The sequence below is a fragment of the Canis lupus genome, chromosome 28 (genome assembly GCF_011100685.1).
Source record: "Canis lupus familiaris isolate Mischka breed German Shepherd chromosome 28, alternate assembly UU_Cfam_GSD_1.0, whole genome shotgun sequence".
NCBI lineage: Eukaryota > Metazoa > Chordata > Mammalia > Carnivora > Canidae > Canis > Canis lupus.
The window spans coordinates 13,149,361-13,169,654 of NC_049249.1; the positions used below are offsets into that span (position 1 = coordinate 13,149,361).

At 37.4% G+C, this 20,294-nt stretch overlaps 2 protein-coding genes and 1 long non-coding RNA gene across 8 annotated transcripts in view; 1 reads left to right on the plus strand and 2 right to left on the minus strand.

Annotated features, from left to right (window-relative positions):
• Positions 1-200, minus strand: part of ERLIN1 (ER lipid raft associated 1) — a 37,054-nt gene extending 36,854 nt beyond the window's left edge. The window contains exon 1 of the mRNA XM_038578515.1: positions 53-200. The gene's annotated coding sequence lies outside the window, so the exon portion shown is untranslated. The remainder of the gene's footprint in view (positions 1-52) is intronic.
• On the plus strand, positions 193-7,355 carry LOC119866575. 2 transcript variants are annotated; one of them, XR_005380499.1, is made up of 2 exons: positions 193-304; positions 2,514-7,355. It is a non-coding gene; the product is annotated as an uncharacterized LOC119866575 (long non-coding RNA). The 2 variants fall into 2 exon arrangements; XR_005380500.1 differs by having other exon boundaries at positions 210-373.
• The window catches only part of CHUK (component of inhibitor of nuclear factor kappa B kinase complex), a 37,118-nt gene continuing 19,694 nt past the window's right edge, over positions 2,871-20,294 (minus strand). The window contains exons 11-22 of one of the 5 annotated variants that reach the window (XR_005380498.1): positions 19,475-19,577; positions 18,578-18,701; positions 18,022-18,173; positions 16,068-16,129; positions 15,016-15,125; positions 14,175-14,224; positions 8,116-8,212; positions 7,673-7,820; positions 7,001-7,117; positions 6,134-6,371; positions 4,834-4,933; positions 4,062-4,103 (exon numbers count right to left, since the gene is read on the minus strand). Coding sequence is in view for 3 of the 5 variants with exons in the window: in XM_038578512.1 (XP_038434440.1) it covers positions 4,074-4,103; positions 4,834-4,933; positions 6,984-7,117; positions 7,673-7,820; positions 8,116-8,212; positions 14,175-14,224; positions 15,016-15,125; positions 16,068-16,129; positions 18,022-18,173; positions 18,578-18,701; positions 19,475-19,577 (1,110 nt within the window). In the remaining 2 variants the exon portion in view is untranslated. Of the gene's footprint in view, positions 4,104-4,833; positions 4,934-6,133; positions 6,372-6,983; positions 7,118-7,672; positions 7,821-8,115; positions 8,213-14,174; positions 14,225-15,015; positions 15,126-16,067; positions 16,130-18,021; positions 18,174-18,577; positions 18,702-19,474; positions 19,578-20,294 lie in introns of all 5 variants that reach the window. The other 4 variants (XR_005380497.1, XM_038578513.1, XM_038578512.1 and 1 more) reach the window with 4 other exon arrangements.

Here is a 20,294-nt window from a genome sequence, read left to right on the forward strand (position 1 = left end):
TCTCAATAGCCTCTTCCCCCCCCACCCCCCGAATTCGGCGGAAGGCACTAACTGAGAAGGGGCCAGCCGCAGACTCCGGAGGGAGGCCGACCCTAAGGCCGCGCCTCACGGATCAGTGACGCATCGCCCCCGCCCGCACGTGCAGCCGCCTCCCGGGCCGCGCCAACCGCCGCCAACAGTCGGCCCCGCCCACTCGGCCGGCACTGCGGCTGCGCAGCCACGCACGCCGACGCAGCGCTCGTCGCGCCACTAGAGAGACGGAGAGCGGGCGGGACAAAATTCTCGCGGCCTCCCGCCGTCGGAGGTACGTGCGCTCCTGTCTGCGCAATGCTGGTTTCCTGCTCTGGAAGAGAAGGGACGTCGGCCGTCGGGAGTAAGCTGCGGTGTAGAGGAAAGGAGGTGGCGCCTGGGATGAGGGACTGGTCAGTTAGTTCTTGTGCAGAAACCGACTCCCGCACTCTCAGTGTGGTGGCTGTTTTGTCTTTTTGTGGTTTAAACCGTATGACAAGCACGTGTTTCAGGCACGGATCCTGTGCGAATTCAGGAGCAGTAGACCTGTTGCAGGAAAAGTAGTGTGGAAACTCAGAAGAGAAGGATCTTCAGCCTGAGCACATCTTTCGTCATCAGGTGTATTTCTGAGTAATGATTAACGTGCCAGAATACTGATCCAGTGAGGGCTTCATGAAGGTCATTCCAAATAGGAACAGAATGCGCTGAGCACACAGAGTGTGATGTGTGTGTGTGGGGGGGGGGGGGGGGGGGGAGGAGGATGGGATAGGCTAGGCCAAGCCCAGATTTTGAAAGGTTTGCATGCATTTTTTTTTCCGCAGGGAGAGGGAGGTGCATGACTAGAGAACAGAAAAACTTCATTTTTCCCTAACCGCAGTCTTCTGTTATGGATTGTATACATACATTACTAAAAACGAAAAGGACAAAATTAAAGAGTAGAGATGGGAATGAGATGGATGAATGCAAGGGAAATAAAAGGCGGCATATTTAAAGTAGGTTGGGCAGTAATCCTGTAAACCCAGAAAGGCTAGTGGGACAATTGGGCAAGGGAGATTATCGTGGCAGGGCTGTGTAACTTTGGGCGGGGATGTATGAGAAAACAGTACTTTATGCCCAGTGAGTCTGCAGAATGGCTAAGAGTGGAGACAGATTGCAGGCGGAGAAGCCAAGTGGTTAAGAAACTGCAGGCCCAAGTGATGGGGGAATAGAGGACTAGCTGAGGACAAAGCACAAGCCCAGGGCAGCACTTAGAAGTCCTTGGAACAGTCAGAGGGACATTCCTTAACAGACTCAACCGCCTCAATGTTAATACTTTGCTAAGGGCAAAAGGCAATCTTAGCCCGACCCCCCGGATCCTGTAAGTCTACCTTAACATGTAAAAATTCCTTTAGAAACTTTATCTCTAAACCCCTCCAAGAATCATGTTGGCAATCATCCCCCAAGCACATGGCCCACGGATACACTTCTGAAGGGTCTCATGGCTAAGGTTTTATTAGACGGTAATAAATGATCTTTTCCCAACAATAGGTCCTGGAAACCTTGCTTCCAAACTCCTTAGAGAGTATGCTATCCCCAAACCCTTCCCAACTCCCAGGTATATAATCAGCTACTCCTCACAAGCCCGGGGCAGCAGCTCTTCCTGCCCACGGGTTCTGTCCTGTCCCCGTGCTTTAATAAAACCACCACTTTGCACCACAGACCTCTCAATTCTTTCTTGGTTGTCAGCTCCGGACCTCCCCTATATTCCAAAACTTCATCACAAGGTTACAAAGACAGTAATTGTGAAAATGGGAAGTCCTAAATAGGATTTTAAGTAGCAAGCCCTCCCAGGCCACTCTGCCGTCTCCCTTCAATAAATGCACTTACCTGTATTGTTCCTAAGACTTTAATTACCTACAAATATCTGGGACCTTGTCTGTTCCAGATAAATGATATCAGCAAAACTTAGCTATTTTAATTTCCAGAAAGCAAAAAGAAGGAAAAACAACTTGTTCCAGTTTTCTAGATGGAGTCTCTTCATTTTTCATAATACTGCTGGAATTAAAGAATGAAATGTAGACATTCACAAATGCCATTCAACTCTGAAAAGATGTGCCCCAATAAAAAAATAGTCAATCACACATCAGAAATAAGTCTTAGGTGATCTCTCACTATAACCTGTTCTGACTCATAGCACCTGCCCATATCACCCCAGCCACACCATATAATAGCCACACCCTATAATAGCTCTTTTATCAGTTACCACAGTGATATTTAGAAAATACACAATCATCTAAATAAATTCTTTCAACAATCATTTCAATGCTTGGATGGCTTGCAATGTTCAGATTCCCAGATAAGCATTCTTCTTATACTGCCTATAGTTAACTGTTTCTGATCTTGCCATCTAGCTCATCATCTTCCAAGCAGCAGGTACCCATACATGTTTTATTAAAACTCTCTAGAACTGGAGAAGTAAGAGATAGACTGCCTGTCAAAATAGCTGACAGAATTTCCATTTTTAGAGAAACCGTAGTATCAGATGAGTAAAAATTTAGAAGACAGCCCCAAGATCCATGGTGTAAAGCGGCACTACTAGCAAAATGAGGATGGTGTGACTAAGACCTCGGTTTATAGACCAAGATATGAGCATGGTTTTTAGACACAGTGGTGACAGGACATCTCAGAAGAAAAGACTATATTAAAAGAAGTTACCCAATGCTGTTTTTACTGTAAGTCCTGTTTAATTCCTAAGGAAAGTACACTGAGGGCCTATGATGTTATATTCTGTGCTTCAGTTCCACTTCATGGAATCTTCACATTTTCCTAAACCATATTCAAACCTATCATAATCTGATTAAAATGAATAAAGATTCTAAAAGTAATTTAAAAATCATTTAATACACAAAGTGGAAAACTATAATATAAAAGCATTTCACATTTTTTAAAAACACATAATACCTTCTAAATTATTTAATGAGGTGATAGATCCACAATCCTTTATCTGAAACCCTTAGGACAAGATGTTTCAGAATTATGAAATTTTTGGATTTTAGAAAGGTAATTCAGTGCATATACCATACTACATAAACACCCAGCAGGGTCTGTGGCAGCCCCATCCCACTCCCAATAATCAAATATGTTAATATTTCCACAGCAAAATAAATGAATATTCACACTAAATGGGATAAATAGATTCAATGTCAGTTCAGGTTAGATTTTCAAGCAAATGAGTTTTGTTACCAAGCTTATGAAAAACCTTGTTTTCAGAGTTTTGATTTTGGAATTACAGATAAGGGAGTGCAGATCTTTATAAATTTGTAGGACAAGACATGAAAAATTCGTTAAACAAATGACCCATTTTTACAAATGAAAAAACAACAGTTTTCAAACACATTATAAATTAACAGGCATCTTCTTGATATTATTAAATGTACATCTTAAATACATATACACACAGCACATTTAACAAGATGAGAATCAACTTATTAAAGGCACAGATGCACAATTCCTTCTATAGGAAAGGGATATTATCAAATGTGCAGTAAAATTAAAATTAAGTCAACTCCTTATGTTGCCAGGAAGAGCATTTCTGAATGCAACAAAAGGAGGTAGAGTTTATTCTTCATGAAATACAGTTTTACTTGAGACCAATCTCTCCCACAAAAACAGGCAAACAACTTTTACTTACAACACATACATTAGTTGAGGTTTTGTTTTCTGCATATCGATGATACTTTTGGCCTTATGCCCAAAATTTAGTGGTAAAAGATGGTTTTTAGTCAGTTAAGTGTTTTATCATGTTTGAAGACAAATGGATTGCCATGATATGCTTAAGTAGCTATCATATTTAAACAAGTCCACTGACTTGTTTAAAATTCTCTGTTCACGGGTTAAAATTCTGTTTAGGGGTTAAAATTTCCCAAAGTCGAAATACCGTGCTTGTAAAATCTTGCATTTTTTCTGATCATAGCCATTTCTTCCATTTGTTGGTGTCTGAAGAGTATTTTCATGGGAGAAAAACAAATTTCCTGCATGTGCAGCAACAATCTCCGTCAGTTTGGGCACACTGAATAAGTAGCAAGTCATTCTGTTAACCAACTCCAATCAAGATTCTAAAACCAGCATGGAAAAAATTATAATTAGATGTTGACTTTAAACAGTAGGTTTATGGGTGTTACTTTTTGCAAGTTTTCTGTGTGTTTGGACATTTTATAATCAAAAGTTGAAAAATCAAAGTATAAGTTACAGTTAGTTTAATTTTACCTTCTGTCCTGCCGATTAAAAAAAATATTTCAGAAAAAATATTTCAGTTTTCATAAATATTTGAAGTAAATAATGAAAGGAAATACAAGCAATTGACCTTGAGACTAACTGTAGTAAAATTAACTCAATAAACATTTTTTGTGGTTTCTCTGAGTTTTAACAAATCAGTAATTCACAGTAACCAAATCTTAATATTTCTATTAATTTTGACTGTGTTAACATTATTTGTTTTACGTACAGCTGTTATTATATTTGAGTTACAGTACAAATCCTGCCCCATCTTATTGAAGAAAATTGATTACTGAAGCAAAAAGGTACAAACCATTCAATTTCAGTGGTCACATTGCAAAAAAAGTTCACCCTTCATTTAATTTGACCAAAATGCTACTGCTGAAGATTTACTAATGACATAATCCTAGTATATCCATGAATAAGAGAAGATTGGGATCTGAGGTCAAAGATATAACTTAAATGTCTTTTCTCTTTCTTCTGAGTTCTCCTTTTCCCCATATGCATCCCAAATGCCAGAGGTGGCTAGCATGGAAAGTCAAAACATACCCATATCCATATAAAACTTACCATCATTCTACTGCCCTGTTCCTCATTTGCTTCATGAATAATAGTGCTTAAATGGCCAAGACAGTTCAAATTTTCTTCTATCATTTGTACTATAGTCTCCCTGTATGATGAAAAAACAAAGCCTTTTCAAATGCAGCAAAGAGACATACAAATTTCCTCTACCTTCTGGTCTTCAGGGTCAGGATAATCACTGCCCCTCCTGCAGCCCTGCAACCCAGCACCCCAATGCAGCTGATTCCTATGGTCTTCAGTTTCCTTATCCCTCCCACCCAGAGGCAGAGTCTTGCTTGTTAATGCAAGCTGTTGCTTCTGCCCAGCTTGAATGAGAAGAAATCCATTATAAATGCAATCTCATTTTCCTCTGAAATATAAGCAGCACTTAAATACAACTACCCTCCCCACTCTTGAAAAATGCTAATGGGGGGTGGAGTGGGAGAGAAAATTGTAGTGCAGACAGATGAAAAATCTTTTTGTTTCTGGAATATTTTCCTTTCCTTATAAGTAGTAAAAATATCAGTGTGCTTATTACTCCAGAGACACAAATATAAGGGTGAAGATAAAGAAGTACAATCTGGTCTGCAAAGATAAGGGAAGGTGAAAACTGGTTGGAAACTACAGATGACAGCGATGAAAAAGAAAACAAGCAAGCTGATTTCTGAGGACAGCAGAAGAAAATAGCATCATAAGGTAGCTGCCCAGAACCAACAAGAATCTCTGGAAGTTTATATTTGAAGAAAATCCTTATTTTGGTTTCCACCTTCCCCACTTTCCTCTGCCATTTGGCCTCTATCCTTTACCTTTTACCAGCCCTCAGTCTCTACCTTACTAGAATTAGTTCTAGGCCATAAATGATAGCCACTATAAGGTCAAAACTAAATTCTAATTCTAAAGCACGTATTCAAAAGATGAAAAATTGAATCCAACAGATCCCACCTTGGTGGTTAAGTATTATGTGCACATTGTAATTGAAATCAATTTTACTTTATAACGTATTCCTACTGGAAAACATTTAAAATTCCTGTCCGACATGCTTTTGCTAACAACCCAACCTCAAATTAGAAATGGACTGTATAGAGGTGACATTTGCAACCATTAGCATCCCCTAACCTAAATGCCTTTAACAAAAGTAAAAAGGTTAGTAATGTACTAAATTTTATTTGTTTCAACTCTGAGTAATGGAATATTTTCTAAAGTCAATTATATAGCCTGTGCTGTAGCTGTGGATGTATTACATTGGGCCAAATCTCTAACGATCCCAAGATACACCCTACAACTTGCTTTCTTTAAAAAAATAAAATACCTGATATCAGCTTTCCTTCCTGCCATGTGCTTTTCTCTCATAAAAGTAGAGTACAGAATGTGCAACTGCATGACCTCCTGAGCAGTGATGTAACATGGCTGCACTTCTGCAAAACTAATTATGGGCAGAGCTTCCAGGTAATGCTGGTGCTGCTGTAGAGGTCTCCATGAGTTGTGAGAAAAGCGACAATACACAAGCTAGCAAAGAGCCACTGGCTCTGGATACGGCACATCTTATGCTGAGAAAAATAACAGAAATGGATAGTCATTCAGCTTTTAGCAGGAGAGTAGGAATTAATAAAAGAAAATATAAGGCTTCACACTTGAGTTCTTATTTGCAAAACTGATTTAAGGCATTTAAAAAAGCCTGATTTTAGAAATACCAAGTTATAAAATCAAGTAGATTACACTCAATAATTCATTAGAAAGGTGATCAAGGACCCCAAAATGATAAATCCAAAAGACAGCATAACTTTTGAGATAAATGGTTATGGAAGAAATAGCTTGGGTAAAAGAATTGCTAAGCCAGTAACAGAGAAAGAACTTAAAACTTAGATTGAGCTACATAAGTAACATTTGCTGATATTTACTTTCCATACACTTCACATACAACATCTAATTGAATTTTCAGAACAGTTCCCATTTTACAGGTGAGGAAATGGGAACATTTAAAGAATCAAGTTAATTTGCCCAAGGCTATTACAAAGGGACATTATTATAAAAGGGACAGTCAGGATTTAACCCTGGTGTATAAAGTACTGAAGACTTTTTCTTAACCACTATGCTCTACTCTACCTCATTCCTACCACTGCTCTTGAAAACAACTATCTATTGTTGCAAAGTGAACCCACCCATCTTGAGGAGTTACCACGCATGACAGAGGATGTTCACGTTCTGCTGAATTTGGAGGAAGCCATGCTGATGCCTGAGGGGTTACTGCACCTTCTAGACTGGATCCTACGAGGGACCGGGCAGAACTCTGTGTCTGAAGGGGGAAAAAGTAAATAAGATTACAGGCAAGCACCACAATTGATGCATACAATTTCCTACAATGTTCCTAAGATTTACACTTCTACCAGTGCTTAGATGCACAACCACAAAACTATCCTCACCTTTTTATAAGTATTTCTGTACAAAACTATCCTGTCCTTGACCACCTTTCTTAACTAAAACCAAATGTATTTGCCCTTCTCATTCCACTTTTGTTGGAGAAAAAAAAAAAACAAACTAGTTGAACAAGGGGCTAGAGTTTTATTAACTGATCACACACATCTATTCCCAAATTGGGATAGGATGCCACAGTGGTCTACGGCTGGAAGGAATAGATAAACATGAGACCAGAGAGGAAAGAAATAATGGAGGATGATCATGATGTCCTGCATCTGAAGTCAAACACCAAGAAAAGAACATGAGCATCAACCTTAACACAAAATACAGACATCTTTAAAAAGGATTCAGCTCATGCCGAAAGAAGAATCCCTTTTGCAAAGAATACTAGCAAATCAATGTCACATTAAATAATTTATTAAAAGTTACTTACACAGGCAATTTTAAGGAGATGCCATATTTCTTTCTGTCTCTTTCCCTGCATAAACATGACAGTATTGTCAGCTTCTTTGATGTTACTGAGGGCCATTTCCACCTTGGGCAGTAGATCAATAATCTTCTGCTTACAGCCCAATAACTTGCTGGAGAGATGAAATCAGTGTCACACAATTAGACATAACCCTAAGACTATATACCATACTCCCACACCCAACTGGGAAAATGAACCACAATCAGCACCAGATTTAGTGACTGATTTCCAAAGTGATGCACACAAAATAGGACACCTAAACGCACACAACTGTGGCCAAGTTACCCAAGGTATTGCCAGATATCTTCCTGGGTCTAGTATATTTACAAAAAAAGGATATTACACTTTGAAAGGAACATGATAAAAGTACCCTGGCTTTTCAGTAGGAAATAAAACAATTTTTCTACCTCAGATGACCAAACAGCTCCTTGAGAACCCGGTCCTGACTCTGAACAGTATGCACAATGATCTTCACCATTTCCGTGCTGTCGCTATAGGAGTGATCTATAAAAGATCTCAGTCAGTGGGTATAACCTCTTTTCTGCATGAACATATCAGCCTCCAAACAAAAAATTCCTAAAAATCTGAAACTAGTTTTAATTAATAAGCATCTCCATTTAAATTTAAAACTGGATTAAAATTTTAAGATTATATAATGTATAAACAAATATATATCTAAAAACAAAGTGTGTGTGTTTAATGCATATATAAATTTATCACTGTTATCTTCACAGAACTTAGTTGCCTGTTTTGAGAAGGATATGTTTAGCTATCTTTAACCCATATTAACCCAAATCCTAAATCCATATGCAGCTTTCTGGCCAAAAGATCAATTTTTCTTGGATGATTAACATCATTTATTTAGAAACAGTAGGACAATTTATCAAACTTTCACTGGTTTAAAAGCAGGAGGCCCTTGACCTATCTAGGATACTTGGGATTTCATGTTTATCCATCTGTTTGCAGCCCATGAAACTTTGAAAAAAGCTGACTAACTTAAGCCAAACCTGATGCACTAATAAAAGGACCTATACACACCCTGAAAGTTCAGTCTGAGGGTAGTAGAACATCTTAAACTGGAAACTGCCAAATGTCCTCAAATAGGATGGCTGTGTGGACACAGTGAGTGATGAGTGAGTTCTACAGTCTACAGGAGATGTAACTCAATTAAAAAAACAGCAAAAACAGGGTGCCTGGGTGGCTCAGTTGACTAAATGTCTGACTTGATTTTGGCTCAGGTCATGATCTCAGGGTCATGAGATGGAGCTCCACATCAGGCTTTGCACTGACTGTGGAGTCTGCTTAAGATTCTCTCCCTCCCTCTCCCTCTGCTCTGCTTATACTCTTCCCCTCTCAAAAAAAAAAAAAAAAAAAAAAAACAAAAAAACAAAAAAACAAAAGCACTGTTACATTTCAAAAAATGGCATTTAAAGTTTTTTAAACTGGAAGACTGCTCATAGATAATGCTGGTATTTCCTCGAACAATTTTTAGTCTCAGCTGCAAAAATATTATTTGCTATCACCTACTTAACACTTTTCTCATTTAACCCTCATAGGAGTCCTGGGAGATGGCTACAACTATTACCCATATTTTACTATGAAAAGGTATCAAAAAACGTTTTTAAAAAGTTCAGTGTCCTTTGTTATCACTGCAAAGACCTCTCCCCCACAGCTCAAGTTTATTCCCTACACATGTCCCTCTGTCTCTCCCTCACAACTAGATAAAGAGTTGCAAATAAGCTCCTCTCAGAGACCTCAGAACATTAATCTTCTCCAGCATACAAAATGAAGAAAGTTTTTCACCATTTTTAGCTTAACAAGAGTCTCAAGTCAACTCTAAGCTAGAAAGACACTAGAAAAAAAGAATTAGACTTGCTCTATTGAAATTTTAAATTTCAATTATTCTAACCACAGCTTCATATCACTTATATCACTTTCTGTCAATATCTTGATTTTTTTTGTCTTCTATGAGCAAAATCTTAAGTCTGAATCAGTCTAACCTTCTGCTTTGTCAGTTCCTGCAGCCAAGCCACTAAACACCAAAAAAAATACTACCATTCTCTGTTGTCACTGCTAATTCACAAGTTTTCATTTCTGCTCTGGATTCTTAATAAATCTTCTGGGTCAGCAACATCTTCCACTGTACACACCAGTTTTGTTTTGTTTTTTAAGATTTTGTTCATTTATTCATGAGAGACAGAGAGGCAGAGACATAAGCAGAGGGAGAAGCAGGCTCCCTGTGGGGAGCCCAATGGAGGACTCAATCCCAGGACCCCAGGACCACAACCTGAGCTATCCATACTGTCGCTACAGGAGTGATCTATAAAAGATCTCAAGGCAGATGCTCAACCACTGAGCCCGTGTACATACCAGCTTTTAAAAATCTTTAGCATACTCCTTAAATCTATGCAGTCATCATCTCTTCCATTAACCTTATCACCCACGCCTTCTGTTAACAGTTAACCCCACTTCTTACTTCAGGATGGGAGGCTATAAGGGAGACCCCCATCTTCTAACCCCTACAACCACAAAGTGTCAGTATCCACACCCACAATCCCTCTAATACCAGAGACAGCAAGGCTAATTGAGTTAGCCTCTCAAGCTTGTTTAGGGACTCCCTTCTTCATAGGCTTTGGGCCCCCAAGCACATAATAAATATGCTCAAGTCTACCTTCTGAAGACTGACCTCCCTTGATTCTTCATCTCTTAGCTGCTCACCTCTCTTCTTTCCTTAACAGGAAAGCTTCTGAAAAGAACTGCCTAGATAAGCAGTTCTCAAACTTAGTGGTCTCAGTACATTCAAAAATTCTTAAGAACCCCAAGGTGTTTTTCGGGAATTAAACTGAGAAGTTTAAAAATATTTACTTATTCAAAAAAAAAAATTAAAAAAATAAAAAAAAATTTACTTATTCACTTAAAAATAACAATAAACTCACTACCTATTAACATATTTTTATTAAAAATAACTATTTTCCAAAAAATGTTAGTGAGAAAATTGGCCTTATCTTACATTTTTGCAAGTCTTTTAAATATAACTACTGATCTTGTTAAAAAAGTTTAAGTACTGAGAAGCTGACAATTTTCAGTTGATGGATACAAGATTTCCTAAATCTAATTTTTTGTCTGAAACATGGAGTTTTATCATTGCCAACTAACATTGTTGGTTTTTTTCCTTAAAGCAATAGTCATGTTTCATTAACTTTTGAGAAGACACCTGCCACTGTGGCTTTCTCAAAAAAAACAAAACAAAACAAAACAAAACAACCAGCAGAAGAAGTGCTCTTGGGGCACTTCCCGTTTCATTGCACAGCCGTAAGAGTAAAGTGATCATTTTGAAAAAGTAGATTGAGTATGGAAGCCAAGGATGGATGTCTTGTAAAGACATGTACCCAAGGGTTGAGATTTAAATAGAATTCTTATTACTTAATCAAGGACATGCTTAAATGATTTTTTTTTTTAAACTGTGAATGCATAGTGGTGAAAATAATAGCTACTTACATAATTTGGTACTAGTGCCATCATCCATACCTGCTAAGTAGGGTATAAGCTGTTTACCCACCAGTGTTTTCATAGCATCAGTGAAAATGTCAACATAGTGAGAAAGGCAAATATTGTCTTAGTGTTATGAAAATAGTTTGACCTCACTGATCTTCATGAATCACACTTCGGGAACTGCTGGTCTAGACCCACTTCTCTATTTCTTCCTGGTTCATTCCTTCCTTGGCTTCCAATTTCTGTTCCCAAAAGGCCTTATTTTGTCAAGACCAACAATGGTATCCAAACTGCTAAGTTGATTCTTTTTATCATCATCTTTATTACCCACACATTCATAGCATTTCACCCCACTGATCACTTTCTTCTTGAAACTCTCTGTCCTGATCCTATCATATAATTCCTTCTATATCCTGTCATTTTCTTTTTTTTTTTTTAAAGATTTTATTTATTTATTCATGAGAGACACACAGAGAGAGAGGCAGAAACAGAGGCAGAGGGAGAAGCAGGCTCCATGCAGGGAGCCTGACATGTGACTTGATCCTGGGTCTCCAGCATCACGCCCCGGGCTGAAGGTGGCACTTAACCACTGAGCCACCGGGGCTGCCCTATCCTGGTCATTTTCAATCTCCTCTGCTGGCTCTTCTGCTTCTAGCCTTTCTTGAATATTGGTATTCTCTGGGATTCCATCCTTGGCTTCCATACTCAATCTACTTTTTCAAAATGATCACTTTACTCTTACAGCTGACTACTCTCAAATAGCTAAATATCAACTTCTCTACTAAATCCATATATATATATATATATATATATGTGTGTGTGTGTGTGTTTATACATACATACATGCATACATATATATATTTAATACTATTTATTAGACCTCTCTACTTGAATATCCCACTGACATCCAAACATCAACATGTACAGAAATTAATTCATCTTCTTTTCCCATCATGTGCCATCCTTTCTTCCCATTATGGTGAGTAGTCCTTCTGACCACGCACCCAGCTGCCATAGCCAAAATCTTGAGAGGCATCATGACTCCATACTCCAGGTCCAGCCATCTATATTTAATCCATCACCCAACACTATCAGTTCTACCTTGTAAATGTCTCTAGCCCTTACCCTCCTCTCACCAGCCTCCCCAGTTGAGGCTCTCTGCCTTAGCTCATGGCCCACCCTATATGGAGTTATGATTATTTCAACAGCCTCATAGCCAATGCCTGTCTTCAGTCTAGCTACACTTTAATCCATTATGTGCAATGCTACCAATGCAGTATTTCTGAAATGCTAATCTGGTCATGCCATTCCCCTGCTTAAAACTTTTAAGGTTTTTCTTTACCACCATGATGAAATCCAAACTCATTACCATAACATTTCAGATCCTTCATGATCCAGCCACATCTGATCCAGCCTCTCTCCCAAAACTCTATAATCCAGCCATTACATTTCCCCAAATGTGCTAAGTGTTACGTGTCTTTACTGACTATACTTGTACACACAAGAGCGCACCTCCTTTCACCTGGCTACTGCTACTTATCCTTTAAGGCTTATCTCAGATGTCATCTCCTGCAGGAAACCTTTTCTAACCACTCCTGAGCCCCAGGCAGGGTCAGGTGCCTATCTTATATGTACCTCATAAATGTTTGTAGGAATAAACTGAACAAATTCTATTCCAATAAAAATCAATTTAGAGGAGATGTTATTTGTTAAGACAGAATTTCATATGGATGAATATTAATTTGCATATGTTGTAAATTTTTTTCTAAAGATTTCATTTATTCATGAGACACAGAGAGAGGCAGACATAGGCAGAGGGAAACGCAAGGAGCCTGATGAGGGCCTTGATCCCAGCACCCCAGCATCACAGCCTGAGCCAAAGGTAGATGCTCAACCACTAAGCTACCCAGATGCCCTGTTTGTAAATTTTAAAGTATAAAACTTATATCTTTTATTTTACTTATTTATTGGTAATTTAGGTATATATAGCAAATTAGGGCACAGGCTTCACTTTTTATTTCTTCTATAACCCATCAAAACAAATCAATTTTTAACAGAAGGATAATATCTTGCAGATACATATATTTTATACTTCCTGAGGCATTTTCACAAACAGCCTCTTAAATACATTGTTATACGTACTCACTGACTTAGGAAAGCTAGGTTTCAGCCCCATTTTGCAGAAGAGGAAAATGAGATATAAGAAAATTAGGTACTTGGTCAGTAAGCTGCCCAATCTAGAACCCAAGCCTTCCAAATACCACTCCGATACTCCTGTCAATAGACCATGTTCTGTATTCATCAGATGTTTGATAGGAATTGTTTTGCCAATGAAATAAGTAGTAACCAGATGCAGATGAAGGCATCATTTTTAAGGTACACTGCTTTGGCATAGCAAATGGGCCTCCCCCCGATCACTCCACACATGAAAGCACTGTATCAAATTCTGTCCAACCTCTCTAACCTTAAGCAGCACTTATTTTTTCCATCTTTCCACACATTTTCTTGCTTCCTCTTCCCCTTCTGAGTTCCTTTTTTCTCTTTCATTCCTTCCTTTCATTTCGCTTTAAAAAGTTTTCTATCTCAATTCTCTTGTTACTTTGCTTTCCTAATCTCTTAAATTCTCATCAACTTAAAATTGTACCATAAACAGCTCTGTGGCAATACCAAAACTGGAATTTATTCTGCAGCTTGTTTTAAAAAATCCAATCCCTGTATTCGTTAAGTTTGTGATGGTTTCCTTTTTTTTTTTTTTAATTTAAGATTTTATTTATTTATTCAAGAGAGACACAGAAAGAAAGGCAGAAACATAGGCGGAGGGAGAAGCAGGCTCCCTGCAAGGAGCCTGATGTGGGACTCAATCCCCGGATCCAGGATCACACCCAGAGCTGAAGGCAGACACAACCGTTGAGCTACCCAGGTGTCCCTGTGATGGTTTCTTAAAATGCCTTGTGTACAGTGATAAGTGTCTTACCTGAAGGTCTGTGCTTTAACTGCTTATACAGATCAATAGCACGCTGTTCCCTATGAAAGAGAAAACATGCTTCCAAATGTGAAGATAATTCAATGACTAATAATCAACAACTTGAAATGAACAATACTATTTGAATAGAGTATAATCTATTTTAAAGCAAGTACATATTGCCAATGAACATTTTACAGAGCATTTTACAGAGTAATAAGCAAGATCTAAAAATGCAAAATTTAGGGGCACCTGGCTGGCTCAGTCAGTAAAGCATGCAACTCTTGATCTCAGGGTTGTGAGTTCAAACCCCAAAATGGGTGTAGAGATTACTTAGAAATAAAATCTATTTAAAAAATTTTTAAAGTAAATAAAAATGCAAACTTTAATATATTTCATATCTGCTCTAATCTACCACCACATATACAACATCCTTGCATCAGAAACACTTAAACGGGCAAAAATGAAGCTCCGTGATTAGGGAAAAACAATCTGAAATTTCTATTCAGATACCTAGGAAGTTAACCTCATTTAGGGCATTTAATGGACAATAAGTTGGGCCAGAAGTATGGGAAGCAGGGCAACAGTCTGTAACTTAGAACATTTGAAAAATTTGTTACACCCACATGAAAAGATGCTTTGATTAAAACAGCAAAGGTCAACCCTTAAGTCATGACCAAAATTTCTTGTGACTAAGAAAAACTTCCTCCTAAAATATGATGGCAATATATTTGGAGAAAGAAAACTATAGAAAAGAACAAATACAGCCTTAATCAGCTAGATGTACACAGACAGAACCATCTGTGACAAAAAAATTATAGACATCAATACCAATAACACAAGACTTCCTTACAGAGATTCCATCAAGTCTCCCTGACGTCTTCCATAAGGGCTCTTCTGCAGCTCCATGATTTCAGTGTGCAGAGACATGATCTGATCCTCCAGGTAACCGATGACACCCACCTAAAATATGATGAAATGCAAAAGAAATAACAGGCTCACCACCACACAAAACAGAAAAGAACTGAGACAGAGAACGATTTGCTGCAATGGTAGGACTAAATTTTTTAATATGAAACACTGATTTTGTTTAAGCTTTTTTATCTTTCAGATTCTGACACTTAATCTTTCATACAAGGACAGACTTAATACCCATGCTTCTCTCTTTTCTCTTCTGACAACAGTGAACTACTAGCATTTGCTTTCTCCTCCTGAGAAGCAAAAAGAAGTATTATTAACAAGACAGGAAAAGTGGCCACCAAAACCACTGCATCTCAGTTATAGGATTTTCATTGCCTCTTGTTCCCAACTGTCTTGAATAAGAATGCAGAAAGAAAAAGACACTGGATTTCCTACCTAAGCATATTAACTGCCTTACCCACATCCAGGAGAGTAACAATTTAGTAGGACCATGGACAGATGTAACAGGTAAGAAAGGAATATTCCTCCTAGAGAATGACCTATAACTAGCATGACCATATGTATAATTTATTGTCCAAACAGGCATAATTTTGAGAGTGAAAGGGAGTATCATTGATAATTATGGCAAGGCAGATATAAACTGGGACCATTTCAGATAACCAGGACATACAGCTGTCCTATCTAAACCAATCATAAAAATAACAGCAATAACTACCATTCATTATTTATTCCCATTTAATCTGCATAACCCTACTAAAAAGTGTAAGTCCACGTAATATGGAAACAAGTTTAGCAAGGTTTTAGTTTAATCTCTTTTGCCCAAAGCCCCTGTTTTTATCAACTCTACACATACAAAGCATCTACTAGATTTTTGTCTGATATTCAGGAGTAACATGAAAAACATTCTATATATTGAAACCAAAGACAACTTCTATGAGAGACCTCAGGAATTAATAAGCATATAGAGTGAGCTAGTGATTTTACCTCGGCATAGTGGATAGCCTTTTCTTCCATTTCCTTCCATGCTTTTAACATTTTTTCTGAGGCTAAAAAAAAAGTCTTAATTGGTTATCTCAGAAATAGCTATAGCCTTAATTACTGACCTATCCACTTCCTTGCCATATCATCATCAAAAATGGTGTTATAGATTGAACTGTCCCCCCAAAAAGCTTTGTTGAAGTCCTAATTCAGTACCTCAGAATGTGACCTTATTTGGAAATAGGGTCACTGCCAGTTGCAGTTAGCTAATTAAGATGAGATCATCCTGGAGTAGGGTGGATTAATCCAGTATGACTAGTTTTCTTATGAGAAACCCAAACACATGAAGAGAGAGCTCTATTTTGACGACAGAGGTATAGATTAAAGTGCTACAGCTGTAAGCCAAGGAGCTAAAGACTGTTGGCAAACCACGAGAACCTAGGAAGAAGCTAGGAAGTATTCTTCCCCACAGCTTTCAGGGGGTTCATGGACCCTGCCAACACCTTGATTTGGATTTTCAGCCTTTGGAACTGTGACACAGTTCTATGGTTTTATTTATTTATTTGTTTATTTATTTATTTATTTATTTATTTAAATTTCTGTGGCTTTAAGCCACCTAGTTTATAGTAACTTGCTACAGCACCCCTAAGAAACCAATATAAATAGTTTTCTCTTAAAAAATGAAAAAAAAAAAAAAAAAGGAAAAGTAATACATGAACATGATTTTTTAAAAATCAAATACTATAAAAGGATATAAAAAGAAAAGACTCTCTCTTTGTCCCCTCCACTCTAAGGATCTTACTGTTAATCACTTGTTACATAGACACATACCCTTTTCCCTCATAAGTGAGACTATCTCTATATACTTTTCTCTCTGTTTTTTTTTAATACATCACTGCCATTAAAGACCCAAGTGATCCTTTAGTATGAGTACACAGGTCTGTGTCATTCCTTTTTAACAGCTGATTAGTCAAAGATAATTTGGTGAAATAATTACAGTGTTCTGCCATTCATTAGAATGCTTATTATACAAAAATAGAAATAAAACATCAATCATAGAACCAGTCCTAATGGGTAAACTTACCCAATTGGATACTGCTGATCATTTATTCTGTTACACATACACTTTGCTTAAGACAAGTTATACGAATAGGATTTGTTTCCCAAAAAATAATTTGTTTTATGACAGAAAACAGAAATATTGGTGGTGACCCCTTCAGCTTATTATTTGAATTTTAAATCTGCATCTTACATTTCCTTAATACATCTGAAAGGAGAGAGCTTAGAGTCAAATATTGAAAACTGGAGGCTGTGTACCATACTAAAAAAGGGGGGGGGGGGGACTCCACAGTAGGTGGTTTGGAAGAAAAAACTCTGGAATTATTTGTATTATTATTTACAGTAAGATAAGTAGTTTAAGACTTCCCTGGTTAAGGAGACATCCCAATACAGACTTTGTATCTATTTTTTAAAAGATTGATTTACTTATTTGAGAGAGAGTGAGAGACACTGTGTACAGAGGGGAGGTATGAGAGAGAGAGGGAGAGAGTCTTAAGCAGACTCTATGCTGAGCACAGAGCCCCATGTGGGGCTTGATCTCAGGACCCTGAGATTATGACCTGAGCTGAAACCACGAGTCAAACAGAAACTGTGCTACCCAGGCGCCTCTATTTCAAAAATGAGACTTGAAAATCAAAAGTTCTTAAATTGCTTTTGAATTTTTCTGAAGCTAAACCATCCTAGTCCAATTATAGTTCAATTGTGGGGAAGTAAAGTTGCTAATATAAAGGTTAAAAGCAGCTACTATTCAGTACAAACACTGTTTATGAGGTCTTGAGGCAACCTATCTCTTGCTCTAATGTTAATATAAATGAAACAATGGGCTGAGGCAAGAAGGCAAAACAGAAGATGGCTTCAAGAGATTCAACACTTCTTTCAAACATGTTACCCAAACACTCACATATCCCATAAGTCATCTGCTCACTGTATCTTTCCAAGTCAAGCTGAATGCTTTTGTGGAAAAACTCCAATTTAGCTTTCAGTTGCTGAGATGCTGAGATCAAAGTGTTCTTCATTTTTGTCAGGTTAGCGTTATATCTAAGAAGACTTAACCTAAACCATAGCAAAAAAAAAAAAAAAAAAAATTAGTATTTCAGAAACAGTGAACAAAAATTTAATAGCTTAAACTGCCATAAACCCAAAGCCTAAGCTTCTATTATCAATCTGTGAGAAATAGTTTAGACTAGAATCTAGTCTCTGAAGACTCCCTACCTGTGATATTCTAAGATAAAACAATCTTCTTATACTAGGACTGCTCAGGAACTACTCTCAAGCTGTTGCAATTGGATGGTTTCAGACCATTAGTAAGAATTCTTTAAGTCTGGTGAGAATATTATATTTCAGATTAGTCCAATATTTCAGTATTGCGTGGAATACTGATTAGTGAAAACAGCAAGATTAATTCTTGAACATTAATGCACATGACATTGCACCTGTAAACAACAGAATCCACTTACATTGCTGCTCTTTGTCCCTGAAAGAGCCTGCTATAGTCTTCTTTCAGCCCAGACACATAGTGCACTGCTTCAGCCCATACTTTACGCAGCTGTATAATTGGAAGCTGAATTTTGCTGTCCCGTACTATATGTAAAAAGATGGGGAAAAGAGGTGGGAAGTTACTTTTTATTTATTTACTTATTCATTTATTTATTTTAAAGATTTTATTTATTTATTCATGAGAGACACAGAAGAGACAGGCAGAGACATAGGCAGAGGGAGAAGCAGGTTCCATGCAGGAAGCCCGATGTTGGACTCGACCCCGGGACTCCAGAATCATGCCCTAAGTCAAAGGCAAATAGAACCTTAACCGCTGAGCCACCCAGGTGTCTCAATTTTTCTGTAAATTTAAAGCTGTTGTTTAAAAAAAACTAACAAAAAGGAAAGATTACATGATTTCAGCCCTTTGCCCAGTTTTGTTCTTGATTTTACAATACTATGCTTTAATTTTAGTTTTGGGTATACAGAAACTAATCACTTCTTCCAAAGAAAAGAGTAATTCTCACAGGATAAATGAAAACATTTGAACGTTAAGCAGTATTCATATAAAATGAAGTATCTGAACACGCTTACATAAAGCAACTAGAAAGCAGGCTTAATTAATAGTGGAGATTCATTCTTCTGTGAGAGCCTTATCCTGCAGAAAGTAAGTCTTCTTCCAAATGAGGGATCTAGAGATGACTTGAAATCTACTATTTCACCTTCCAATCTGTATAAATTCATTTCTCATCATAATTAAAAACCAGAAGTATGAGATACAGAACAGAAACACCAAAAGACCATTTCTACTAACCATATTAAGTCAAAATTGTATTATTTCAGTTTTAAACCTCAGTCAGTAAATGAGCTATACTTACCAATATAATTTACACAGTCAGATAAACTTCTGGAAGCAAATGGTCCTTCATATACAGTCTTACTTTTATCAAACAAATACACCATATAGCTATCACAGCCTCTCTGAAAAAGAAACAATTTTTAAAAATCCTTGAAAATACTAGGTTCTCTAAGTACTTGAACACATTTCCTAATGTGAAATGTAAATGAATAAGGTCAATGTTTATTCGCATACATCTTACAGATTCAAGGTCTAGATTACTATTTGGGAGAAATAAATAACTATAGGATGGATTAATGTGAAAAACAATCACCAGACCCCAAAAGGACAAAAGTACAAAGTCACAGCAACATATATCCATACAATGGGAATACTATTCAGTAATCAAAAGGAATAAAATTCTGATACATGCTAGGACATGAATGAACCTCCAAAACATGATGTTAAATGAAAGAAGTCAGACACAAGAGACTATAGACTGTATGATTCCATTTATATGAAGTGTTTAGAAAAGGCAAATTATAGAGACTGAAAGCAAAACAGTGATTCCCTGAAATGGAACAGAATGGAGATTAAGAGTTAGCAGACATGAAGGATCGTACTGACATGGAAATTTCTTTAAGCTGGCTTATAGTAATGACTGGTTTATAGTATAAGCCAAAAAAAAATCACTGAGTTGCATACACGAAATGGGTAAATTACATGATATATAAAATTTGCCTCAATAAAGTAAAACAACAACAACAACAAGAGTCATGAGCACAATATTTTACCATCCATCTATCCTCTTGCAGAATCTGAGACTGCTGGTCTAATTTCAAGGTTTTAGGCTTTAAGTA